The 27,877-nt window shown below is 49.7% G+C and overlaps 1 protein-coding gene across 2 annotated transcripts in view; it reads left to right on the forward strand.

The window, feature by feature from the left end:
* The first annotated feature begins 1,385 nt into the window (after positions 1 to 1,385).
* Positions 1,386 to 27,877, forward strand: part of ALX4 (ALX homeobox 4) — a 42,662-nt gene continuing 16,170 nt past the window's right edge. Inside the window, exons 1-2 of one of the 2 annotated variants that reach the window (XM_058421222.1) lie at positions 1,386 to 1,398; positions 2,505 to 2,903. In XM_058421222.1, the coding sequence (XP_058277205.1) occupies positions 2,507 to 2,903 (397 nt within the window). In that variant the 5' untranslated portion in view covers positions 1,386 to 1,398; positions 2,505 to 2,506. Of the gene's footprint in view, positions 1,399 to 2,504; positions 2,904 to 7,703; positions 7,812 to 27,877 lie in introns of those variants that run through there. The other variant, XM_040068724.1, reaches the window with a different exon arrangement.

Consider the following 27,877-nt stretch of genomic DNA (forward strand, 5'->3'; position numbering starts at 1 on the left):
ATGTATATAGACACACTTGTGAATGTGTGTGTGTGTGTGTGTGTGTGTGTGTGTGTGTGTGTGTGTGTGTTTATAATCTCCTGCCTGATCCCCAAACCTCTCCCTTTCGTTTTTCGCTCTTGGTGTTGTTTAACTTTGCTGAAGAGAAATCCCGAGGCCGAGTATAGCGCTGTAGCATCGAGAACTGCCCTCACATCATTTCTTTCAGGCTTCTTTTCAGTTCCCCCCAAAAATCGAGGGGGGTGGAACTGGGAAACACGTATTTAAAGCCCCCCTCCACCGCGAGCGACGCTGCGAGTCCGCCGCGGAGGAGCTGGGATGCGAGAGCTGAGGTGCTCCCGGTACCCAGGGCAGCCGCCCTCCGGCGGAGCCGCTCGCAGGCTGCCGGTACCGGCAGGACCCAAGCACCCTTGGCCGCCCCGATGCGGATTTTAGAAAGGCTTTCATGCATTGGGTTGGTTTGTTTTTTATTATGTCGTGGACGTGGGAAAGAAAGGGGCCTGCAGTGGGGTGGGCGAATTTGGGTGGGGAGAAAGAAAGGACGAGAAAAGATTTAAGTAGAGGTAATAAAGGGAATAAGGAAGGCAAATCCGCTGAAAGGTTTCTTGGACTAGAAAACTCAGCGAGCCCGGCCCTTCTCTGAGGGAAACTCACAAAATGGTTTAAATTCTCGTAAATGAATCCGTCTCTGGCTGTTTTTAATGACGACGTCGCTAGAAATCCCTTCTGCATCTGGGGGGCGAGGGGTGGGGGCCTATTCTTGTCAGATCCGACCTAATGAAAACTGCGATGCCGGTCTTGCTCGTGGAGCAAAGGCCTGAAGGGTGGCGGTGGCCACGGGCCCCTCCCGAGCCCATTCCCGTTCTGCCGTCCCGCTCCCCCTTGAGCCGCATCCCGCTCGCCCTCGCGCACACAGATATACACACACACACACAGATGAAAGCCACGAGTCCCCCCATGCTCTGCACGGCGTGGGGGAAGCTACGAGGGAGAAGGGAGGACACATGGTCCGGGCCCCGGGGGGAGCCCTCTGGAAGCCCAGAGCAGCCGCCGGTGCCCCCGCTCCCAGCCCGCAGCCGGCCCCGCTGCGGCCCCCGTTCCCGAAGGGGTTAAGGTTCTTCTTGTCTTTTTTCTCTTTTCTTTTCTTTTCTTTTCTTTTCTTTTCTTTTCTTTTCTTTTCTTTTCTTTTCTTTTCTTTTCTTTTCTTTTCCCGAAGAACTGTGGATTTAGTATGCGTAATATCTTTATTACTGAAAACTTCAAGGTAAGTGAGCAATAGAAACCAGATGTGGGGATGGGAGGAAGGCAGGGTAAAAGTAAGTAAGGGGTAGCAGGAGTTAACTGGGGGAGGAGGGGAATCAGGTTGAATTGGGGGGCGGGGGAGAAGGACGACGAAAGGTGAGTATTGATTTATTTTTAAACTCTTTCTGGGTTGTAATTGACCCCTCAAACCAAAAAGGGTTCCCGCCAGCCTCTGTCCCTTTGCAAGTCACCTCTGGCAATCCCAGAAGTTTGGTCCAATTCTGTGTGCTTGGTGACCCTGTAAAAATCCGTCCCTGCTCCCCTCCCGTTTGGATCCAGTAGTTTTACACCTGAAGAGAGCACGTTTTTAGAGGTAAATAAATAATGACCGTCATAAACGTGTGGCGAGACCCGACGGAGAGCTCGCCCGGCTCTGTGCGGGGCGACCGCAGCACCGCCGTGCCACCGTGGGGAAACAGCTCACGGCAGCTCTGGGAGGGCTGTCGGCCCTGAAGGGGTTAACGGGAGGCTTAAAGGCAGATAGCTGCGGGGAAAATCCGTATTGCCTTTAATAGAGAGGATGGGGTCGCAGAGGCGAGGGTCCCCACAGCTGGGGCAGCGAGCAGAGGAGGGCCGGAGTGAGCAGAGCGTGTCCCGACCATTAAATAGCCCCGCTTCCGCCGGCGCGGATTCCGCACTCATCCTTTCGTGGCCTCTAAGTCATCTGCATGATTTTCTGGGTTTTAATCATAAAAATTTGGGGGCTGGTGTCTTTTTCTAGTTTGGTTTAATTTTTTTTTTTTTTTTTTTTTTAACGCGAAAGATATGACCTCCACCTTCCCTCTGCTTCCACACACACACATACACACACCCCCCTTCCTGGGCCCCCTCCCCTCCACTGTCATCATCTACATATTAATTGGGGGAGAGGTCTCCCTCTCGCTCTTTTTTTTTTTTTTTTTTTTTTCTTTCTCCTATGTGGTGGGGGGGGAAAGTGCAGAGAAGAGCCTCTGTAGAGTGTAGTTCGGAGGGAGACACGGAGGGCAAGCGTATGTGAGAGAGAGAGGGAGGGGAAGAAAAAGACCCCTTTTACTGTGCGAGAACTTAAGGGGGTTTGGAGATCTGGTCAGCTTTCACGAACATCTGAATCCTCTTAGAGCTCCCCGGCCCAGCTGTGTGTGTCTATGCGAGAGGGAGAGAGAAAGAGTGGCTCCTGGTGCCCCTCCAAGCGCATTAAGGACACTCGGGCCTTTTAATTTTAGGAATGAATGCTGATACTTGTGTTTCTTATTGTGATCCGGCTGCCATGGATTCCTACTACAACGCAGCCTCCCAGGACACAGAAGGCTCCTCGCCTTTTAGGGCATTTCAAGCAAGTGACAAGTTCAGCCCTACTTTCCTGGCCAGCAAAGGACAAGGCTTTGGTGACAGCAGCACTAAGTGCCGGAGCCGCTACAGCCAGCAGGAATGCCAGTCCCTGGATGGCAGCGTGCAGGCTCCCGGCTCCGCCGGGTCTCCGGCCTCCTTTAACAAATACCCTCCGCAGCAGCAGCCGCCGCACCTCTACATGCAACGAGGCCCCTGCAAAACCCCCCCGGACAGCAACATCAAGCTGCAAGAGAGCAGCGGCCACAACGGAGCCCTGCAGGTCTCCTGTTACGGTGAGTCCTTGGCGTGCGGCGGGGAAACACCGGAGGCGAAAGCGGAGAGAGATTCCCGGGCCCGGGAAAGGCCTCCCGGGAACGTGGGGGGGACAGGACAAACCCTGCCGGGGTCAAGGAGACCTTGCCCGGCTCTGGCGCGCAGCCCCCTCTCGCCGCCGTGCCCCACGAATATCTTCATTCGCAGCCGGGTCCGGAGCCCGCGTTGCCAGCGGGAAGCCGCCCTTCCCCCGTGTCCCGCTTAGCCGCGATCCTAATTGTAATTTTGGAATGCGGGCGATGTGCTCCCGCAAAGCCTTAGCCCTTGAGCGGTGCGGGGAGCTCTCCGGAAACAGGCACAGAACGAGAACGAGCGGAGCGCCAGGCTGCGCAGTGCGCTCGGCGAGGGAACCGTTTCCACAGAAAGAATTTCTGGAAAATTTCGCCGAAATCATCACTTTCCGCGGTAACGGCCTCTCCTGTCTTTCACTTTCTCCCCTAATTGCCACTCCCCTAATTGATTTCAGCCCGGCTGCAGATAACCCCCTCGCATCCCCTCCGTGGGTCATTAGCGGCAATTAAGACACTCCCTCGCGCTGGTGCTCGACAGTACAGCCGGGAACGGGGGCGCTTCTCGTGTCGTTTCCGACCGTGTCTTTTAAAAGGCTTCTTCGGGAGGTTTCCGCTGTGTCGGGGCGGTCAGGGTAAAGCAAAACAAACGAACAAACAGCCCCCCTAAAAACAAACAAACAGAAAAAATTCAACAATGAAACAAATAACACCCCCCTAAGTTTTCCCAGGAAGAGAAGGTGGGAATGAAAGCTCTTCCTTTCCCTCCCGGTGACTTCTCTGTGGGCAGAGGGGCTGCCCCGGCTTAGATTCAGAGCGCGTCTCTGCTGACGGGGTCCCATTTTCGATGCGTTAGTCCCAAAGGCAAGGACAGCTTTAGGACCTTGTCTCCAGGGAGACCCTAAAACGGACAGTGACTACGGACTGGGGTCACAGAGGAGATGGAAGAGGTCCGGATCAGGCCAGCAATCACACTTCTAGACTCTCGCCGTCATTTGAGCACTCTTTGCCTTCTTTACCCTTTCCCTCCATCTCTAGACTTAAAAGAGGGTAGAGCCGCCTTGCTTCTGCCTCTCTCCCAAACCTCGGCTTGCCAGGTTGCCCTCAGGCGCCGTCCCTCGCCCCCTGCTTGCAGCGGAGGTGTCCCGGGATCCAGATCCACAGCCCCAATTCCCCCAAGCACAGGTGACTCTCCTTCACAGAAAATGGACATTGAGTCCTCTCCACACAGAAGTGCCCGGGGGCCGCAGGCACAGCCCAGATACGCTGTGCCCGGGCGGGCTTCTGCCCTGACCCGCACGGGTCCTTCCCACCCCCGGCGGCACCGCCATCCTCCCACGGCTATCTCCTCACGGCTTGAGGCCTCTCTTTGAGGGCTGCTTGCACGCTTTTTCTGGCCAGAGCTGGGGCTTTGACCCTCTCCTACGCTCCCTCTCTTCCCCTGCCCTTTCCCCGTGGGCGGACAACCCCCAGCAGCGCCAGGCCCGCTCCGCGTCCGCGGAGGTTTTGTGGGACCAGCCCGGGCTCCGCGGGAGAGGACGCACGGTGGGGCCGGGGAGATCCGCGGGGCTGCTGCCCGTACAGGAGGTGACCGGGCCCCGCTCCCTCCGAGAAGGGCACCGCAGGGCAGCCCCCGTGCCTTCCCCGCCGCCCTGACATCCTCCCTCTGTTAACCGGCTCTCTTGTTTTTGTAGGTTGCAAAGCCCAGGGCGCCGGCATAGCGTGTGGTGACACATTACAAGCCCGCGGTAGAATCACACGAGTTTATTGCCCTCCTAACACCGCCGGGGCTCCCCTGATTTATCTTCAAGCGAGGCTCGGGGTTCTCCTGCAGTGGGAGCCCCGCGGCGGTGGAGGGCAGAGCGGCCCGGCCCGGCCCGCGCTCCTTGTGAGCCCCTTGTGATGTGGCTGGGCACGGTGGGCTGTAATGAGAGACACATGGTTCGGCAAGGATAATTAATAGCAATAGTGATAATAATAGTGCTTAATGGTTGGAGAGAGAGACTCGCTAATAACAGACAGATCGCGGGTTCGCGGAACGACTGCAACATCCATAGGCGCCTCTCCGCCTTTTCCCCAACGGTGAGACCACCGCAGGAGTTGCGCCTGAGGAACCCCGCTAGGGCTAAAGGGTCGAGGAAAGCTCCGAGCCGGGGGAGATCCCCTCGGCGCGGGTGAGCTCGAGGGAAGAGAACGCCGTCCTCGTTCTCTGCGGCGGGCACAGCGCGGCCAGCCAGCGCAGCGCGCACACGGCACTCGAGGCGGCTGAGGAGGGAGAGCTTCCCGGAGAGCTTTGCTCGGGAAGCCGGGGACAGACGGCGGACCCACCGCTTCCCGCCGACACCCCGCTACAGCCTCGGTGCTGGTGCTGCCGTGCGCGTCGTGCGGAGGTGAAGGAGCGCGGCGGGGACCGCTGGCTGCCCGCGTCCCCGGCTGTCCCGGGCCTCAGCAGGATGCTGGAGTGGTGGAACACCGTGAATGCAAACCCCTCAGTTTTAAAAACAGCAAAACGCCCAAAGGGGAAGAGGAAAAAAAAAACCCCTCTAACCAAGCAAAACACAAACCGAGGCCGAGCAGCAGGCAGGCTCTCCCGCCAGGCGATATTCACGCGGCCGGCTTCCCCGCGCCCTCGTTGCGGCGGGCCCGTCGCCCGGTCCGCTCCCCGCCCGAGCCGGTCCCCTCCTGGGGCGTGCTGCTCCCCGCACGGCCGCTCCGTAGCCCTCGCCTGCACCCTTCCCGGGCCTGGGGAGGCCCGTGTGAGCCCGGAGCCGAGCGGCCGGGCGCTGCGGCGGGCCCGGGCCGGCGGGGCACGGCAGGCACGGCGCGCACTCCGAGCGCCGGAGGGACAGGGTGTCCCCTCCTTTTTTTTAGTTGTTTAATTTCATTTTATTTCTTTAATAAACAAGTCTTTTTGAGGTATAAAAAGCCCGAGCCTGCCATCTATTGCTCTCGGCTTCTATTTCTAGATCTAAGACCTTGCACTGCATTGTATGGATAAATATAGGCCAGGGAGAGCTGCGGTCGCAAATACACGGAGGACACGGACGGAGCGCTTCCAGCCCGGCTCCTGGCAGGGACAGCGGCACCGGGCGGCCCTGGCTCTCGGCCGGCCTCCCCGCGGCCCCAGTGGCGGCTGTCGGCCTGGCCCTGTGGGGTTCCCGGCGCGGCTCCTGCTGTGCCTGCCCGGAGCCCGCTGCCCCTGCGCTGCGAAGGGCCGGCAGCCTCGCCCTGCTTACCCCGCGTTCCCTGCCGCGAATAGGGGCACGGGTCATTCCGCAAACCGGCACGGGCCGTGAAAGCCGAACTCTTAAATAAAAAGTCACAGAATCGGTGAATCTTCAAGGTTGGAAGAGACCTTCAAGATCATCCAGTCCTGAGAACAGGTTATATATCTTGGTTTAGGAGGGGGAAAAAGCTTTCTGATGATTTATGTGCTGTAGTAATCTGACTTGCTTTTTCTACTGCGTAGAGCTGAAGTAAGTTATATCTCTTGAAACATATGTGTTCAAATACCGCTATACACACAGAAATGTATACGTGTGTTGCTGTCTAGAAATGCCGGCTGGAAAAAAACCCTTTTGGGAATGAAGGCGAACGTGATGGGGATACTTGCTCAAAAGGAAGCAGGAGAAAGGAAACGGCTTTCTCTAGCGGAGGAAATTCTTTAAGTACCGCGTTATGCAAATAACGACCATTTTTTTTTAAATTTAGCTAGCAAATAAAAAGCGCGGCCCTAAGCGCGTTATTATTAGAAATACAGAAAGCCACTGCTATAGGAATCGGAGGCTCGCTGCGTGCTTTTTAAATTGACACTTTTAATGGATTTCTCCTCCTCCTTCCCTGGTGTAATGTAAGCTGCAGGCGCGGCAGGAACGAGCTCGCTGGCGGTCCCTCTCCGCCTCCCGCGAGAGACCGCTCGCTGCCAGGCGCTCGGGGCTCCCCGCCGACGTTCGAGGGCTCTGCGGAGCTCGCCTTGAGCCGGGGAGGGCCGGCGCCGTCTGCCCCCTTCCCCCGGCTTCCGCCGCAGCCCGGAGCGGAACGGGGTGACGGGGGCCGTCCGCTCCCCTCGGGACTCCCGCAGGGCTCCCCCACCTCGGGCGATGCCGCGTCCCCGCGCCGGCGTCCGGGCCGCCCTGCTGAGGATCTCCGCAGGAACGGCTGTGCCAGGAGGAGGACGGCGGCCCCTGCCCCTAGCCCGCCGGGAGCCCGGGGTGCAGAGGGCTTGGGGAGGGGTGTCCCGAGCTGCGGCGGCCCTTCGGTCCTGCCTCCCCTTCCCTCTCCCTTGGCTTTGATCTCGGCTCCCGGCTCCTGCCCGCGCTCCCCGGCCGCGGCCAAGAGCGCAGGCGGGGAGGCAGGCGGGGTGCGCGGCCTCCCCCGCACCTCTCCCCGCCGGGGTGGGGAGACGCGGCTGCCCCGATCCCCGCGGGATATAAAGGGGAGAAGCGCGCGGGAGGCAGGCGAGAGTGGGGAAGCGGGGGAAGCGGGCAAGGGTGGCAGTGATCCGAGCTGGCATCAGGGAGCAGGAGCCGGCAAGCGGAGGCAGGAGGGCGGGGAGGCGAGGAGAGCTCCAGGGAGCAGGGCGGCAGAGCCAGCCTTTCCCTCCCGCTGATGTGGGACCGGCTGCCCGGCGGGGCCCGGCCGCCGGCTCCCGGCGTGCTGCTGACGCCGCCCTGGCAATAGCCCTCTCTTTTCCACAATAGGGCCACCAGATCTGCCATTCAAGGGTTCCGGCACCCTCCCAGGGAGGGGAGGGAGCTCTCGCCAGGAGTTTGGCTAAGCCTCTGTTTGAACAGACACTCGGAGGTGCGGGATCTCCTCCGCGGAAACCTGCGGGATTTCCTCAGGGAGCCAGACGCGAAGGTAGGGCTCACGTTCTTTACCCCTAGGGCCACGCAGGAAGATTTTTTTGCGGCTCTTTCCAAAAGGTGTTTTGCGCTTCTCTTGAGTTGGACGGTAGATCTGGCTGGAGGCTTTTATGGGATTCCTGACCCGAGCTGTTTATAACACTCATGTGTCAAAGGACAGGGAGACTCCCTCCCCCTGTATCCCTGCCGCTCCCTCCTTGCAGGAAGATTTCTTTTCGCACTGGAGCTGTTTATTTTCGACTGGTCCGCTGCTGATTGGAATTAACTCCGCTTTAGCCCGACACTTCAGCAGCGCACGCCTGTAAACCCAGCGGGACGCTACCAGCAACAAAAAGGTGCGGAAAGAGAGAGAAAGAGTCTTAAAACTTTTACTAGTCTTAATTATTTTGAAACCAACACAGTGCGAAGCAGACGAGAAAAATACTGATGGAGAGAGATATTTGGAGATGCTTATTTGCGTGCGGTTTTTTTTCCTAAGGGTTTGGTGTAGGAGTCCCATTAACAATATATGCTGATGCCAGATAGCGCAAATGAGCTGTGTGTGTGTTATCTGGAGCTGCAGGCTGTTTATTTTGTGCAGCCTTTTGAGTGTACATTCAGTGTGGTTGCATGACTAACTGGCTGGAGTGATTCACTGGCTGCTTTATGGGTGACTGCTCAAAACAAGTTGTGAATCAAAAGAGATTTCTTTGGCTGTGGTTTCTAACCTCCCAAGTTAAATGCACCCACGGTTTAAGGGGAGCTAATGTGCAGACTTCAATCCCTCAGATCGTGAGGATTTATTCATTTTCCGAGCCCTGCGTTCAAAGCCATGATGAGTTTCCCTTGTAAGAGGGAGGTGATGTCTGAGAGGCTCGGAGCCAAGGTCTGCTGCTAAAGGACATCTCCAGAACTGTCCATTCGGTCACCCAAGATCCCGGCCCTTTAGCCAGTTTTTCTCCCTGGAGTTCTTGAGATGCTTTATTATTTGTTCGGGGCATTTTTGAAGCTTAGCAACCCTCAGATAAAAAGCGTGAATGTGCCTCGGGGCGGTAAGAGGCACATTCTCATTTTACGGTTGGAAAAACTGACACTTGGAATACCCGAGCGGCTTGTGCAAGGTGAAGTTGTGGCCACTCAGTGGCATCAGTGTGACCTTCGCAGGGCCGTGGCTCCTGCAGAAAGAGGCACTCAGCCGGCTTGAGAAGGGCTCACTGCTGGAGTCAGAAACTCACAGAGCAGAGGTCCCGTGTGTGATTTTCTAGCGGCTTTAACTTAGGTTTCTTGACAGTCATATCCTTATTCTGTTCTCATATCCTCGGGTTTTTCAGTAAGTAAAATCGGCTCAACCTGCCAATCCACGTTAATGGTCTAATCTTTTAAAAGCAACTCATCAGCGTAGGCAACCTATATTGGCCAACACAAGATATGAGTCGTGCTTTTCAGAAAATGCTGAGCAATCCCTGCCCCAAAAGTCATATGTTTCTGAGATACTTCTCCTACACATCTGAAAAAAAAAAAAAAAAAAATCCCATCTCAGTTGTTAATCATGTTGGAAAGCACAAGTCTAATATCTTTATGTAGATGCATTTTCAAATGGAAAAAAGATATCGTTTTAGATTAGGAGAAGCCTGAATGGTAATGCAGCTGATATAGGACCCCTGTGACTTGAGAAACACTTATTAAGAGATGGATGGGAATATTTCATACCAATAAAATGTCAGAGCAATTTATCATAGTTACATGTGTCTCAGCAACCTCAACTTGTAAAGGAAAATTCATAAGTAAAGAAGGAAAGCTACTTACATATAATAAATAAATGATCTCCACTTTATTTTCTGTGTAAATTCAGATGACTCAATATTATACATACTGGTGAATCTGCTTGGCCATATTTTTCATTCATGCTTGTAAATCATCTTCATATTTTGACTGTCACATAAGTAGACACAATGTGAAAGAGCAAGTGTGATCACTATGGTATTCTAAAGTCATTTTTGGTCAAAGAGAGGAATCAGTGAGAAATAGGGTAACAGGATGGAGAGAGGAAGGAGAAGAGATGAATGAGGAGAGGCAGGGGAAGAAGAAGAAGAAGAAGAAGAAGAAGAAGAAGAAGAAGAAGAAGAAGAAGAAGAAGAAGAAGAAGAAGAAGAAGAAGAAGAAGAAGAAGAAGAGGAAGGGATACCTTGGATGGGTAATAAGCAGTGGACAAACTCAGCATTATTATGGAAGGTGGTCTGCAACTGATTTTATGGATTATCTAAGTATGAACCCACCAGTATTAATTTTTTTATTTCTCTCTTGAGAATAGCTGTGATTCAACATTTTGTAGCCGCTGTCTTCAGGTCCCAGCAGGACTTAGTCATGACAAGTTGGTATATCATGGTCTCTCATCTGCATTGACTGGAGACTGTTGCATTACCCAACTCAGTATTAAATGTCTATTTAAGTCTGTATCTAATAAGTTTTTTTTTTTTTTAATGAAGATGCTGTTTAAGTGTTATTATTTTTACATCTTTTATTATTTTTACGTCTTACATATTTTACGATTTCTTTCTTATTGGAAACAGATGGTTGATCGGTATTATTCTAAATATATTCTTTAATAGCAAGAACTGGGTTCACTAGCTGTAAGGCAGTGGGTGAGCTGGTGGTCGAGTCTGAAAGGTAAGCTGGTTTGCTCACCAACAGGCTGTATGCTGTATGCTGAGCCCAGGTGCAAACTCTGCACACTTAAGACAACAGCCGTCTTTATTCCGTGGAAGTCGGAAAACCCTACACAACCAAAGGGCAGGGAGTCAACAGCATCAAGGCCCATGAGAGAAGTGCTATTTGGGGAATGAGGAAACTGAGGAAGGGAACAAATGCTTTCGGGCAGACTGGTGTCAGAGGGAAATAAAATAAATTTGTAAGGTCTCATTATAACTCCTATCTGATTGCTGCTGTTCCTGATCTGGGCTCTAGGCACAAGCACTGCTGCTTAAAAGAAATATCCCGTGTCACATCAGTTTCTCCCTGTAGTGGAAGCAGTCCTCTCGGGACTTGAGATATCGACTGACTGCCTCACTTGGGCGCTGTAACATCGGTTTTAGGGTAGGATATTGTTTCCAAAAAGGGAAATGGGGAACTGTATCTTTTGATGTTTGAAAACAAACATCTTTTGATGCAGGAGGGATCAGATAACAAAAGTGTTTGCAGATATCTAATCTATTCAGGAGCAGTGAGATGTGAAAGAAATTCGCACCAGAACTAAATCAAAACAAACCAAAGTTGTACAGTATGCACAAGGAAAGAGTGTAATATCGAGAATTTTCCCAGAGACGATCAAAAATCATCAGGGAATGACTTTGTCAGGAACTGTGCTCAGAGAGATCTGAAGGCCCATCAGCAAGACCGTGACTCTGCAAGGTGTTGAGGAATGTGTGTGACACAGGCCAGAAGCTGTTTTACAAAACAGGGGAAATATTGCTTGTCCCAAAACTTAATATGAGACCTGTGCCACAGCAAGGTTTTTGAAAGAAAAGAAAAGCATTTCAAAAATTACACCACAGCAGGTACTCCTGCTGGCCACGGAGCTGGTCTCAGGCTGTTGGGTCTGCCAGGTGGGGATGGGTCACCTATGAGACTGGTCCTTTCCAGTGTGTGTGCAGAAGATCACAGCATCAGGTTTTTTCCTGCCCCAGAGCTGCCACTCAAGAAATACTGCATAGGAGGCTGATGCGTGTCCATTCCCATTGTGTGGCTGGCTGGAAAGAGGAACTGGGCAGAGCCTTGTTCTACAGAGAGTGTCCCCAGAGGAGAGCCTGAGGCCAAACAGTGGGGCAGGGAATGCACTAGAGCCTGGGCTGCAGTGCTGGTCTACGGTTCATGAGGCAGCGAGACCTTCTGGAGCACCGTGTGGTTCTTTTCCAGCCTTGCCTGGGATGATGCATGCCCAGACCTCTTCCTGGAGTAGAGTCAGGAGCACAGCTGTGGCAAGGGCTCATAGCTGAGAGCTGAGAAGCACGGCACTATAGACATAACCTGGCTTATCAAGATTTGGTCTGAACCTTCGTAAGCAGATTGGAGCCAGATATCAGTCTGAGCTAGACAGGACATAGCCAAATGCTAGAAGGCAAGAGGAAGAAGAACATACCTAAACTGGCAGAGGACCTGCAGATATTTTGTGTTTCTCACATCTTCAGTGAGGACTTCCAAGATAAATAGCCGATGGACCAATTGCTAGACAGTTAGACAGATTGTGCAGAAGGCCAGAAGCACTCCATGAAGCTGTGGGATTTATGGCAGAGCTTAAATATTGCCTTTCAGCTCCTGAACAGAAATTGGAAAGCTGCTACTGGAAGAGAGGAAAGCTGGTTGCTTTATATAGGTATGAGGTCTTGTGCTAGAGAAATGAGTATTGCCATTCAGTTCACACCACTTCAAGCTATCAGAAAAGCGGACTTAGGAAAGATAGAAAACAATAGGGCATTGGCTGCAACGTCAAACATGAGTGCAGTGACTCAGTTAACTGTGGCTCTGTTGGGGAGGGGAAATATCTGCAGAGAGGGTTGTTATAAATATATGCAAATATAAATGGTATATATAAATATAGATGGTACGTAAGTTGTATATAAATATATGACTGGTCAGGACAGAGCCTCATAAAAATCTACGGAAAGACCCAAAGTCAGCTCAGGAAACAGAGAGACCTGTAGCTGCACTTGCAAAGTTGGATGATGCCATTTTCAAGTTAGAGTTGAAACTATTACAAGGCTTATTTGTGCCTAGGCTTGGATGTTAAGTTGTTATCCAGAGAACCCTGCTGTTCCCTTGCAGCCTTTAATTAGCTTGGTTTTGTGGCTGGTTGTCCTGGAAATCCCCTTTTCCTTGGCCTCTGTGGTAAAAATTGGAGTTCTTGGTTGAACAACCTTTTTCTCCATTTGCCAGCAGTCCACCACAGAGGGTGGGCAATGGGAGTATCCAAGTAGCAGGAGAGTGGTTTATCACCTGTGCAATTTACAGTTATCACAGCTGCTCATTCAGGTGTGGAATATAATGGTGAAATGTTGTACAGGATATGGGAAAATAAAACAACGTACAACAAGCACTCATGAGAGCTCATTATCACCAAAACACTCCAAAAAGAGGTTCTGATGTTTTGCTATGATGTCTTGAAGTTGCAAAGTCTTTAGTCATGCCATGAGAGAACTGTTTTTTGAGGAAAATGCAGTCAGGTGATGGAAAATTACTACAAGGAAGTGTGATGCTTTACTTGCATGTGCTGTATTTCTAAAGTGGGTCCCCAAAGATGAGTTTCCATGACCTACTGCAGTCGGTCACAGTAACCAGAGAGGGAGATGATGGGACAGTCCAACATGTAGCTCTCACCCTCACGTGGGTCTGAGGGATAGGCAGGGACTGAGGAAAGTGTCCTTGCTGACAAAAAAAGCATGCAGCAGACCAGACTGCTGGGGTCCAGGAAATTGCTCAGCATAGCCAAGGTGGAAGATGAACTAACACTGAGCATATATATCACTGTGGCTGGGACCTGGTCAGTCAGCACCAGGGCTTTCAGCCTGCAGTGTTTTCCTTCAAAAGCATGGCTCATGTGAAAGAAAGAGGTTTGAGCAATGTGTTTGTAGTGCCTGCTGCTTTGGGCAGGCCCTGATCTTCTCTTTGAGCTTCTACACAGTTTTTGGACCCCATCAGCTGTCCTGGTTAGAAAAGAAGGCCAGCAAGAGCTTCACTGTGTGATACATTAACCAGAGGGTGCTTGTGTCTTACCCTTACTAGATAATATCTGGGATGTGCCTTACTAGGTTCATTTTGGTTTTCACAGGTAATATCTGGAGGCAAAAATGGCTTTCATGTTAGCACAAGTCCCTAAAATACTGCAGTGTGGGTCTCCCATCCCCTGTGTACAGCAGCCCTCCCTCAATAGACCCAGACAGCAGGTACTGCACAGGCAGCACCCCAGTCCCCGTGGTACAGCTGGGATGTCCTGGTGTGGGGTGAGCCCTTTCATAGGAACCAATGATATTTTACAAACAACAGGCTGTCGTGAGCTCCAGGCTGCCAAGCTAAAGTGAACCCAGAGCAATGGGAGCTGATGAAGAGAGGCACAACTTGCACCCTGGGCAAACCGAGCCTGGAGCAAAGGGCAGCGCTTTCCCGATGTCAGGGAAAGGAGCACGGAACTGCCAGCCTGTCTGGCCTTGAAGGATCCTGCTCCTAGAGGCTCAGCTGCAGGCTTGCCAGGATTACAAAAGCTTCACATTGCCCTTGTGAGAAGAGAAAGCTACCCCAACAGTGAAAGGAGAGCAGCCAGGCATTTTCAGGGCTGAAGCAGTTTCCATTGAACACAGCTGGGGGTGCCCGTGGGGTTGGAACAGCACTGACACAAGAGCACAATCACCAAAGACTAGTTCTACCAGTGCCTTGTTCAAAGGCTTTTTTTTTTTTTTGCATAGATACCTCCCTCAGCAGGGCAGCAAGAAAAAACTGATACTGCATCCTTTTTTACCTCCTTTTTCCAGAGTGTGCAGGAATGAAAACTCTCCTATTTCATCCACAAATGTAAGTTTGCAAGAGCAGAGTTCATGGAACTAAGAGGGAGTGTTCCACAAAAAGGCTCCTGGTGTCAAACAAGGTGTGATTAAAAAACCCAAACCCTTACCTGGCAGCCTTGTCTGCTTTTTGGCTCTTTTCTGACTAGCAAGGCAAAAGCCTTCAGGTCATGGTGGGAAAGCTTGGAATTTAATGGTGAAATGTTGTACAGGATATGGGAAAATAAAACAATGTGTGACAAGCCCTTGTGAGAGCTCATCATCACCAAACCACTCCAAAAAGAGGTTCTGGTGTTTTGCTATGATGTCTTGAAGTTGCAAAGTCTTTAGTCATGCCATGAGAGAACTGGTCTTGAGGAAAATGCAGACAGATGACGGAAAATTACTACAAGGAAGTGTGATGCTTTTCTTGCACGTGTTGTATTTCTAAAGTGGGTCCCCAAAGACGGGGAGAACCCCATAGCAAGCAGTGTCTCCTGGGGACCTTACTGCAGTTCATTGCTGTTGAGGTTGCTGGGCCTTTGCCTGAGACAGAATCTGCCAGACAATATTTGTTGGTAGCTATGGATTTCTTTAGAAAATGACCTGAAGTTTACCCAAAAAGGAACCAAGAGGCTGAGATAGCAACCAAGCTTCTAAGAGCTGAGTTTTTCACCATATTTGGAGACCAAGACACAAAGAGCACGCAACAAGGCAGAGGCCTTGATGCTGAAGTATTTCAGCAGGTTTGTCAGATACTAGTCTAGCATCCCAAAGATGAGAGGAAGGAGAAGCTTGGCTGGTGCTGAGAGAAGGCATTGAGCCAGCTGCATGCCACCTGGCCTGAGATGCCTCCATTTCACTCCCTGCTCTCCCTGCACTGCTCCTCAAGGCTTGGGTACCTGCCCCACACTGAGAGACCTTAGTGTGTTTTGCACAGCACCAAAACCCCTTGAGTGTGCAACTGAATCACCTCCCAGACACTTCACAAGGGAGTGAAAAAAGGACCAGGACTGATCCAGCCCTTTGTCTATTCTGTCGGTGTTCAATGATCTGCAGGGTAAATGAAAGGACTGTCTGACCCCAGTTCTCCTTTTCAGACATTAGCCAGGAAACAGAGCACAGTTCTCACATATTCCTAGTGAGAAATTCATAAATCTGCACCATGCAAGTCCTGCCTATCTGGACTCTGCAAAAATCAAGTGGAACAGCCTAGGTTTTTCTGGAGAAAATCTGATGAAAATAGCGCCTCAGGCAATATGAATGTTCTCTGAGGTAGGCTTTTGAGTGGAAACCTGGCTGATTGCATGTCCCAAAGAGATGGAGGTATTAGGAGGCTGCAGCAGATGAACCATGGTCTGTAGCACTGACGGTGTGCATGCATTAACATGTAAGAGGCCAGTGGGTCCTGGCCAAGGAGAAGTTATGAGGGGTAACTGAGTGGGTCCTGACAGCCAAGAATACAGCTAAGGGTGTTGAGTCTGGCAGAAATTAGTCCCCCACAGGAGAAAAACAGGGAATGGCCTCATTTAGCCCACAGATTTTATTAAAACCAAGAACTTTACTGAGAACTCCTCCTCAGGAGAATTTCAAAAGAAAAGGGAGCAGCAGCTGAAAGCCTGTGATGGCATCACAATGGGAGCAAAGTCAATCCAAGCTCTGTGAAAATGTCCCAATAGGAAAACGTGATATGAGTGTGAAAAGAGCTACACTGGTTGCTCTGGCACTTCCTCCCTGCATGCCTGGCATGAGGTAGGTCCATGGTCTGGGTCCTTCTGGAAGGAGGCTGAGCAGGGCATGCTTTTGCATGGATGCCTGACAGTGGTGAGCAAAGCAGCTCCCTTTTGTTCACTCCTGTGCAGAAGTATTAACACAGTGGTGTGAGCTTGGGCACTGAAGGCTGCCCAAAGCACATCCCAGAGCATGCCTGGCCCAGGCAGCAGGGGAAAGCAGGGGACCTGGCAGGATGACAGTGTAGCACTTATGCTTGAGGAGACCTGCTCCTCCCTCTGTTGTGTCCTGCCCAAAGGGATGTCAGATCACCGCTTTTCCAGGCAAGCAGTTCTGCTCCACAGCCTTCAGCTCTCCTGGCCCAGCTTTCTCCTGGGGCAAAAACCATTAAACAAAAAGATGGCATGCTGGCTTCCAGACTCTCCCTGCCTGGGAATAATCTATGAAGCTTCCTACTGTAGCATCAAACACCACAGTCCGTCAGCTGACAGGAGAGGAAGCAACCTTTTCTTTTCTGTTTGTCAGATCATGTCCTTGACAAAGTTATAAACTCATGTTATGTAGTCCACAGAGTACTACAGTTTGAAGCAAATTGGACTGTAGAGCAGCTTATAAGACTCAGCTTCATAAGATGTAGAAAGTGTCTATGGGAAGAACAATGTTGTTTAAGCCAATTCAGGAAGCTGAATCTTTGCTTTGGAAAACAGAGGACATAGGCAGCAAATACTCAGAGGGTCCCTGATTCCAGGCAAGTCCCTTGTTACCAGCAGGCACAGCCCAGGGCTGTGCTCCTTTCTTTGGGATGGAGTTTCCTCTACCTTGGCTCTAAACCCCTGGTTTCTTGGAAGCTATGTACTCATAACTGTGTTCACTGAAGGGGTTTTGGAGTATGGAGTCCTATTATTTACATCCGACTGTATATTTTCTCCCGAGAGCCCTGTAAACCAAATGAATTGCAGAAGAAATCTCACATTCCCACACAGGCGTGTTTGCCTCTCATGAAGTCTGAAAAACCGTGACCCAAATGTACTGTGAGATAGTAAATCTGAGAAGGCAGTGTGTGGGAAGCCTCGTCTAAGATGAAAAGGAAGGAGAAAGCAACCCACTGCAGCCCCCAGCATCTTTCCCTGCAAGCACTCTGAGCCCATGAGCTGGAAATTTTTTGGGGAAACAGGGACCAGAGGGTGCCTAGCAGTCCCATTAATTCCAGGAGCCCTCGGACATTGGAAACTGAAGTGTTTGTTCTTCCTAAATTTCAGCCTTTCCAGACCCTTGCAGATAGGCTTGTTTTCAGAGAGAACGGGAAGACAGCTGGTGAAAAAGGGTCTTGCTTGCTCTCATCTAGGAAACTGAAACAGCACATACCTTTCCAACTGGTGCTTTCCAGGTGTATGGATTCCAGACCACGTTTTCTGATTGTTATTTTATTCTCCTCTCTAGGCTGTCCTGCCTGCAGTCACTCTTTCCACCTGCTTTTAAGGCCTCCTGTTGCTTCCCACCCTGCTAGAAAAGACAGCTTTTAAGCACCGAAGCTCTGCTTGCGGCACTGGCATCACGATGTCTGTAGGCAGAGACTTTCTGAGTTGTGGTCCACGTCAGCACACAGCCACCCTTATGGAGATGAAGTATCTCCCACAATAAGGGCTCCCTAAGGAAGTGTTTTGGGAGACAGGGAACAGGAGTGATGAATGCCCCGTGTGTTTTATTTGCAAATTGTGAACAAGGTATGAGTTTTTGAGGCCTGTCTGGGACACAGGATTGTTTTTGGGATGATGTTTGTGAGTCATCTTTGGTCAGCAGATTGTGTGAGTGTGAACTGATGCAAAGAGCAGGCAGCTGAGAGGGTGTCTGTGGTGGTGAGTGGAAGGCAGGTACATGGTGGACACAAACGATGAGTCCTTGTTCCCTGGCTGGTTGAGCACCTCTGTCTGAAGCAGGTTTCTGGGACAAGTATTCTTTTTCACAAGTCCCTAAAGATGGTTTCTGTAAATATTTGCTAATGTTTACTTCACATTTGTAGTCATTTCATGTCAATATGATCCTGTCCTGGAATGTTAACTGGAAGCAAACACAAAAGTGGGCATGAACTCAGCTTTTTAATTTAGACTGATTTTCACGGTCATTATATTTCACATAATCATCCAGTTTGGTTGAGAACTAGTGGTGCTCCAGGAGTTCCTTTTCTTCCAAGAGTCATGATTTTTGTGTTTTCTGTGAGGAAAATGTGTTACCAGAGTCACTGTTGTTTGTGTCTACCGTCTGACACTTCATACCACAATCCTGTGTCCAGTTTCTTCTAACTTAATCAAAACTTAACAATCTTGCCTAAAAGCTCCCACAGCAGTTGTTTGCCTCCGGCTGTTTTTACAATACTTTTTTTTTTTTTTTTTTTTTTTTAAGTTCTTCTGAATCAATTAAGCCATTTCCAAGAATGTAACTAAAACTAAGCGCATTTTTGTTTTCTCCACGTCAGGAAAAAATCCAATGATGACTTTTTTCATAAGTTCTGCTGCACAGTGCTGTGGAGCAACAGCATCAGATTTGCAGTGGAGCTGGGCTTTGGGTGGAAAATTAGCTTTGTGCCTTTCCTCTGAAAGAGTATCCAACAACTAGCCATAAGGAGCTGTGATTTGAGCTATCTCAGCAGTGACACCTTTGATTTTCACACCTGAAGACACTGCAGATTTCTCATGTTGTAGGAGTGTTTTCAGCCAGATCTGAATTTACTCTTATTGCAGTGGCCATTTACCCCAGTAGTCGGTCCAGCCTTGCTTGGACCCAGGCAAAGAAGGGGAGCAAAGGCTGGGATAAAGATAAGGAATTTTGATGTGGCAGAAACTTGTTCTGAAGACTGAGTGTGTTGGATTGAATGTGATCCACTTGGTGAAGATACAAAGGTATGGCATGATTCAGGGCATCCGAGAGGCACGGGACCTTCACCTCCAAGCTACAAAAATATTAGGCAGTGCTAAATACCTTTTTAAACTCGGGCCTAGACAGAGTGTGTGTTGTGTGCCTGGTGGCTCTGTCTCACTTTGCCGTCCACACAACGTGAGAAATAGCAGTGCCTCACCTCACCGGGCTCTCTGCGGCTCGGACATCTCTGCGTGACCCTCTGGCACAGCTCGGTGGATGCTGTGGGAAGCCCAGAGGGCACTGCTGAACAGGGTGTGGATGCCATGCAGTAATGATCACCTTCAAACACTGGGTGATGATGAGAAGACAGAGCAGCGCTCCCCACAGAGAGGGGTCCAGCGTCTGTGCTGCAAAGACCCAGAGAGCAAGAAGTATTTTTTTAGGGAAAAAAGCAAAAGGGGTGGCACAAAAGCCCTTCAGACAGTGCTCTCACTGCTCATCCTCTTGGGTCTAGTGGACACGTTTGGTCCTGGCATTGTTTAACTGTGGCGCCAGGCAGTCAGGGACGGAGGCTGCACACAATGTAACCATCTGCAACCTTTAACAGCACCAGGGGCAACAATTATCCCTAGAAAAAATTTGGTCCCAGGGCTGCTTTATAAATGAATTCAGTGGCACAGGTGATGGCCAGAGATCGACATCTTGGCCTGGTTTGGTCACCACCAAGTAGAGAGAGTGGCCAGATTCTGGTAACTTTGGCCATCAGGGTCAGGCAGCTGGAGAGCATGAGCAGGATGGGCAGACACAGTGGGAATGTGGCTCACCAGGCACAGTCTGGGAAAAGGACTGAAGCACAGAGAAGGAGTAGAAAATAAAGGTCAAATGCTCTTGACTCACGCAAACCTTTTTCTGGTGGGGTTTTTGTGGTGTTTTGGTTTTTTGTTTTTTAATTTAATCTTTCCCCCTGGTGACAATTATATGTGTTGCAAGGTGAAGTAGTTCTCAAGTGAAACAAAAACCCTTTCTCTGACCTCAGAGTGCATAGCTCTCTGAATTACTTGACAAGCACAGTTTACCCTTTGAGCAATTCATGACTCCCCTTTCACAAGTAAGAGCACACTTATGGGGATGTTTTCCTCTCTCAGTACTACCTAATGGATTTTTTTCCTTAATAACTGTCATTTGACCTGCATCTTGGGTTCAATCCCCATATGTGACATTCACTTCAGACTTGGACTCAATCATCCTTGTGGGTCCCTTCTAACTCAGAATAATCTGCGAGTCTGTGAATATTGTTATTCTCAACTCAAAATTAAAACTGTAAGTTGCTGATTGTGAATACTATTTGTTGCTCGTTTACTAGAGGAATCTTAGGCACATCCATCCCATCTCCTCTTAGTGCCTCATTATCAATAAACCTTTGCCTCACCGCTTCTGTAAATAATTTTCATCCTTTTCCTTTGGGAGCCATGTGTTTGGGTTCTTGCACAAGTGTCTCATGAGAGTAATTGGCCAAGTCATGCAGCATAATTTTTACTCCTTGATGGACTGGCAAAACTTCATTAAAGGGAGATTATTGAATAACACATAAGTGTTTTTTGGATGAAGAAAGCATTGCCCTTAAACTATGATGCAAGCAGGGTTTCCCAGTATTTTACCAAGCACAGTTGCTTGCACCAGCTATTAGTGTAATTCAAAAGACTTAGACTATCCTGGCCCCTACAGTCAACATATACCTTCTCTCTTCCTGGAAATGAAGAATATGGACCTAAAGCTCCAGAGGAGTCCTAGGTTGGTATGTGTTTCAGAGCAGATGACAAATGAGGGAGAGTTTCAAACACTCTTTTCCTACTCCTCACTGCCCCAGCAGGGAAAAAAAACAAACAAACAAAAAAAACCCCACAAAAACCAAAAAAAACCACCACACCCCACAAAAAAAAAAAAAAACAAAAAACAAAAAAAAAAAAACAAAAAACCCCACACGTGAGATGCAAGAGCATAGCACTCACAGCTAACAGTGGTCTCCCATCACAGGCTGCAGCAGTGTTGGCAGCTCATGGCAAACACCAGTGGTGGACACAGACCCAGAGCTAGACTGGGCAGAGGAGAGCTGTTTGCTGCAGAGGCTGGAGGGAACCTACAGAGACCAAGGGTTTATTAAACTTCAGTTTGACTGGAGCTGAAATATGTGCCTCTCGAGCAGGGCAGCAGAGGTTCACGGAGTCTTTTCGGTAGACATTTTATGACAGTCTTTGGGGATACATATAAGAAGACTGGGGCGTTCTGAGTAATTTAAAAAAATGTTTGTTTAGACTGTGTCAGGGTCAACTGGAGTTCTCAAGCCAGTGTTAGACAGATTTTTTCTGTCTTTGCCCTTTCTCCACACCTACAGCGTAGACACACACTGGTGCATGGCCAGGCCATGCAGTGCAGCCATGTGTCCTCAATACCTCAAAACAACTCTCATGCTCAGAGAGACGTTGAGGTCACTGTGTACTCCCTGTGCTGCACATGGGATCATGGAGACCAGGGATGAGAGTCCCTGGTACCAGGAATTGCTGCTGCAACCTTCAGACCCTGTCAGGAGTCTAGGTTTTCCCACCCCAATTGGCATCAGCATCTCCTCTGCAGGAAAGCCCTGTGAGGCTGCAGCACTGCCCCCACCTCATGACAAGGGTGTAAAGGTCAGGGGAAACCACCTGCTGCTCTCAGGTTTGCTGTTGGTTATTGTGTCTTGCTTCTTGGCTGGCAAGTTCCCAGTTTGGTTGTGCTGTTTCTTGCTTCAGTTTGGAATTTTGCTGCCCTATTACTCTCTGCCAGTAAAAGCTGGTGCCAGTCTGTTGCCCAGGCTCAGTGACTGTGAATTAGTGGGTTTGGTAGCCAGAAACCTAATTTCTTTCTGGAATGCTTCTAAAAGCCTAGTGCTTGTAGGAATTTTCCCAGACCTGGCTGGCCTTGAGTTTTGCAATGTGCAGTTGGAATGGAAATAAATTATAGATGTTCTTCCAAGAACAGGCAGGTTTGTGGAAGGCTGAATGTTTTTTTTTTCCCTTGTCTGGGCCTTTCTTTACTAATCAGCTGCATAAAACTGAAGAACAACAGAACTACTTTGCTAAGAAATCTTGCCCAAAGTTTGTCTCAATGTTTAAACTCAACCCTTTCTGCGGTTCTGTGACGTTCAGCCAACTTTGGTTGTTTTCTGCTTTTACTCCAGCCTTCTATCACTCCTGCTTTCCAATTTCCAAGTGTAACTGGTAGCACCCAAATCCCCCCGAGATGTGCTGTACTTGAGTTCCCATGGGGTTGCCACAGCACCTCATCCAGACTCAGGAGTCCCCAGATCTTCCCCATGGGGGCACCTGGGGGCCCAAACTGAGAAGGACAAGGAGTACCATGGGAGCAGTGTTGGGAAGATTTGTTTGGGCTTGCCTGGCTGCTCATCTGAAGTATATAACGCTGCTCCTCAGTGCAAGGGTAGTCCAGGGACACACAGATGCTGCAGTGCCTTGCTGGACTAGGGCCACAGGCTGGCTGCTTCGGCTGGGCAGAGCCTGCTCAGACATCGCCCTGGCCAGGGCCCGCAAGCCATTGAAGTCTGTCTGTCATTAATTTGAACCAGGACTTCATAATGCAGATTCAGCTGAGCTCTTGCCCAGCCCATTACAAAATGCCCCTAACCTCCCTCCTCCTGCCCCTCTTCTCAGCCGGAAACTTCAGGTTGCGGGTCAACCCTGCTACTAGCAGCACAAAACAGGCAAGAAGAAGGCACCTGTGGGAGGCAGCTAAACTTCAGCAATGCGTGGCTGTCTCTGCCGCAGAGAGGTTGTTTTTGCAAAGCAGAGAGAAGAATGCAGAGAGAGGCAGACAGACCAACCAGCCCTGTGACGTGAACAGCGTCCAGGCAGGCACCGACCCACAGGATGGGGTGAATCACTCTGCAAGCTGGCAGCAGGGAATTAAACTGTGCAACAGCCAGACATCAGAACAAGGATCATCTCCCTTCAGGCAGCTTTGTCTCAGCAGCCTTCCTCACCAGCAGGAAGTAGAATCCCCCACTCCCTTCTTAACTAGAAGGCTGATTTACACTTTCTCTTCCAGGTGATGGCCCGTGGTACCTCACTTGGCATGTTGTTAGCAAGGAAATCAACACACAGTGAGATGTAGAAGGTTGCATGACTGCCTCATACCTCACTCTCACCCTGACAGAACAGAGGTCCTGCTCACCCAGCAAACAGCCTGGGGTGGCAACTGTAGGGAATATATCCAGGGCATATTGTGGGGAAGAGAGAGGCACTGACTGGTTGTGGGGGAAACCTCTGGAGAAGATGACAGCTTGCAGAGAAGAGCCCCTTTTTCTCTTGCAGTGCTCAGGTGAGGGATCTTTTCAGATCCTTGCAGTGGCCAAATGGCAGGGGTGAGGTTAAGATGAATACATAAATCTGCATCTGATGGGAACACTTATTCTCTTCCTTTCAGAGCAAGAGCTTAGCCCTAAGCCCTGCATCAACCTCATCTGTCACTCACATCTGAACAGCATTTAGTGCTACTGCAGGCACTGAATGGCACTGCCTGCTGCCAGCCCCAGAGCTCCACAGCACTTACCTTTCCCTGCTCCAGGTGCAGGGCCTGACTTCACAGGGGCCCCAGCACAGGGAGGGGGTTGAATCCTGGCTACCTTAGATGCTACTGTCGCTAACTCAGCTGGAGATAGCATCCAAGCAGAGGAGAAGCAACCCTGCTGGATCCAGATTTTTCTAAAAACAACACAGCAGAGTTGAATGATCCCAACTGAATGATCCCAAAGTAAGGCAGGGCAGATGCATTGGGCAGATGTTGCTCCAGATGCTGACAGTTGGTAAGGATGTCCCAGTAGGAGAACTCAGCTCAGACAGGGTTCCCACAGAACAGAGTTCCCACATTGGGATAGAGCATCAAAGTGTGCAAAACCCTACAGTGCCTGTCTGTCGACAACAAAAGTCTTCAGCAAACAGCACTGAGGACCTGTCTGTTCTGTCTTTCACTCACCCAAGCATGTGTGGACTCTTCTGGACTGAAATCCCAATAAACAGTCAATAGCCTGTGTGTAGGTATGAGTGACTGAGATGACACCATTCAATACTTTGTCCAATACAAGTGATGCCGATTTTTTTTTCTTAATAAAATCACGTATTTCATCTATTCAGCATTGAGCCAAGTCTTCAGAGCAGTTAGGTGCTTACATCTGGTCCTGAGGAGCTTAGGAAAAACCAAGACCTTCGGGTGATCACTGTCATGGCAAGGCACACAGGACTGTTTGGGAAGGAGGAGACTACTTATCCAAAAAGTATCAAAACCAGAGCAAAGAGGAAACTGAAAGCCTATTCAAGCCCCCTTCCCATCCTTGCCTGCCTTGTCCATCTTCCTTTGTACTCACTAGGGATTCATCAGTTCAGATGTTCTAGACGGCTTTCAGCTCACATGCACCGCTTTAGGCAGAGATACAAGTAGAATGGAACAGAAATCCACCATTTTTTCCCTAGCTGTTTGTGTCATGCCTACAATGGGAAATGAGACATTTTAAAATTAAGTAGCTGACTCATCTTGTCTGTCATACTTTTAAATTTTGCACATAGCCTGGCATGCTGCAAACCTGTAGTTGATCACCCCCAGCCCTGTGCCTGGGGATATCTGTGTGTGATCTAATGAGGCTCTGATGTCACCAAGGTGGCTTCACTTCCATCTGCTGTCACTTAAAATGTCATCTTGTGGCTGATCCTGGCATATCTCCAAGGCACTGTGCTACCCCCTGCAACACTGAAGACCTTCAGGTGTCAGAGAGGACAAAACCATGTCACTGGGAAATTAATGGGCTCATCAGAGAGAACTGAGATGTCCAACTCCAGAATATTGGGATAAGCAATAATCTCCCTTCATATTCAGTAGTGAAGGAGCCATGGTATGCAATGGAACAGTTTCATTTTCTCTCCATGGGGGCAATGACAGTACATTTTCTTGGTATTTCCTTATATCATGCTCTGAGAGCCAGAAAGTCACCTGCAATTGCAACAGGTTTCTAGAAGCATTTTTTTTTTTTCCCTTCAAAATTTGATAGCATTTTCCCGCTTTTCAGATGAATGTCCCACATGAAAAAGGACTTGAGGAATGAGCTGTGCCTTTTCTCAAGCCACAGCTTCTATGCAGAGTTTTCAAGATTGATTTGTTTATGTAAAAGCCAGTTTTGTTAGCTTCCTTTAAAAAACATGAAAGAGGACCAAGCAGCACATGTTGCATTTGTACAGACAACGCTGTGCTCTCCCCAAGTAGCCACAGGGTGTGTGAATCCAGCTAATCAGGCAATAAAGAAACACATGCCCTCAAAAACAGATGTTTGTATTAGGGGAAAAAAAACCTAGTTCAGAATAAAAGTGAGAGGAACAGCAATTTTCCCAAGTAAATAGTGCATATTGTCCAGGCTTGCTGCGATGCAAATTTCTCATCTGCACTGGAGTTAATGCTCATCAAGTTGTTGGTCCCCAAACTCATACAGTGATTTACTCCAGGAGAATTAGCCAGCCAGGAACAAGAGGCCTTAAGTGCAGCCAGGGCTGAGGTGAATTTGACTCCCACAAAAACTTCTCCAAGGCACACAGTGGAGGTAGAGCCAGTTATACACTGGCTTCAGGGCCACCATAAAACCACTCCTGCACTTACTGTCCATGTGGGACCATTGACACTGTCTCCAGACTGCTTTTCAGGAACAGAAGGAGGCTTTTAGACCTTTCTGCTCCAGGTCTTAGTATTGTTCCTGCTGTATGCATCTTCTCAAAGAGGAGGGCCCTAGGTGTGATCAGGAGAACAGTAGAGAGGAACACTCCTTTCCCTCTTTCATTCCTCTACAAGTAAACTTTTCTGTAGGACTTTGCTCTGTCTGTAGTTAGCTCCCCGAGGTGATCAGGTGTTTCACTGCTGTTTTCAGTCTGTGAATTCCACCATGAGTAACGGCTGAGTGTGCCCTCCCTTTGCTGTAAAGTCTCAGGAGGCTGCAGGCAGCAGTGCCAGCAGCTTTGAGAAGCTCAGCGGAGATGGATGGTGTCCATGCGGATGAGAACATTCATGCAGTGGTCTCCTGAGCACAACGGGAAGTCAGTGAGTGCTGTATCATGAGCAGAGGAACAGCATAAACAATTTGCAGCCTTCCTTCATGTTCTGCAGAATCGACCAAGGAGGTGCCTGTCTGGGAGGGAAGGACAGGCCTTATATTCATCCTTATCCAGAATTGGAATGGAGACACTCTAACCAGCTCCTGTGTAGCAGCAAATGGTAACTGCAGCTTCCAGAATAAGGCCAATGGTTTGTGTCCTATGTAGAATTATACCACCTGCATTTAAGAGATGAATGCTGCCCAGTTTTACACTCCAGTTGGGCACAGGAGTGAAAGCATGATTAAGCATCTGATCACTGTTAATAAAATCAGTGACGTCACATAAAGCTGAAAAAGTGTCAAAATCTTTTCTACATGTGCAGACTGCAAGAGCACTGACTCCCTGAACAGAAATAAACCTAAATATTTGGGTCTTTATATCTCTAAAACTCAATTACTTTGCTTTTTCCTATATAAACCAAAATGTGGATGTTTTTAAAATAATAGTCATGTGCTGACTTCTAGACTTTAATGACAGATAGGAGGCAGAAGACTGCAACAGACAGCTTAGAAACAAGTATAATGGATTCAGCACGTGTTAAGGCAAGATCACAGGAGTTGGATAAGGTTCCTATGGTCGGCCAAGTCTTTGAGTGCCGGCTGGGCTGTGCTGCAAATCTGCCTCAATAAGAAATGTAAAATACACTGCCTGAACCCTCTCTAGGCAAAATCTTATCACTGCTACTTAAGCACTGGAAGCCACAGAATTTGGGGTGGGCAAGGAAGAGCACTCCTGTGCCCACACATGGACAGGAAGGCAGAAGATCCCACGGTCATTTAGTGTGGGAACAGAGGGGCGGGCTGGTGCAGCCCCATGCCACCTGTGCCGTGGTCTTTGGACATGGGTCGTCCATAGACAGACATTGTCTGTGAGCTGCCATATGCCAGTAGGTGTTCCAGGATATTCTTGAAACCTCCCAGGACCGGGATAGCATCAGCTCCTCACTGAGGCTGTAATAGCCTGGACAAGATGTTGCTAGGGCAGTACATTAGCAGTGCCAAGACCCATCAGACTTTTTTTGAGCAGCATTATGGGCTGTGGGGCTACTGTCACTGGATCTGTGTGAAGGAGCCTATCTTGCAGGAGTTGTGCCTTGTCATGCATGTGCTGTGCAAACCAGACCTAACATCTCAATTGGGCCCAAAGCTGCATGTTGGAAATGTCCCAATCTCCATCCCCGTGGGTGTATCAAGCTGACTTTTCTTTAAATTAAATTCCATTGATAAGATTGTACGTAGTGGAGATTTTACTCAATCACCCTCTCAAAATACCTGAGGAACAAAACGCATTCAAGTTGTGAATCCAGACTTTCTGACAGCATGATAAATATGGCTGTACCCTCCAGGAGAGTGTCAGCAGAGCAGTGCAATGCCTGGCTATCTCAGGGCCTTACCTTATGGCCTCAGCTGCAAGATGCTTGGGGCCCACATGCCCAGTTATCCTGAACTGTCCCTGCCCTTTGGCAGCTGACACAGGGTGACTCGGGGAAGGTCTTGGGAGCGCTGATGGTCTAGCAGGCAGCCAAGGCACAGGGAGAGCAGGGTATAATTGTGGGAAGTCAGAAAATATCCTCCTTCTACTGCTACAAGGGCCAGGATGGATTGGCAAGCAGTGAAGGAGGCACCAAGCACTCCTGTCGGGTTTGTAAGGGTGCAGTAGGGCTCACATTAACTCCTTGTCATAGAGATCTTCACAATATGTAACACAAGGTCTCTCTAGGTTTGATTAGAAACAGACACCCCAAACTTTGCACTGAAACTTTGAGGCCATCTCCAGTTACAGGAAGT

The sequence above is a fragment of the Hirundo rustica genome, chromosome 6, assembly GCF_015227805.2.
Source record: "Hirundo rustica isolate bHirRus1 chromosome 6, bHirRus1.pri.v3, whole genome shotgun sequence".
NCBI lineage: Eukaryota > Metazoa > Chordata > Aves > Passeriformes > Hirundinidae > Hirundo > Hirundo rustica.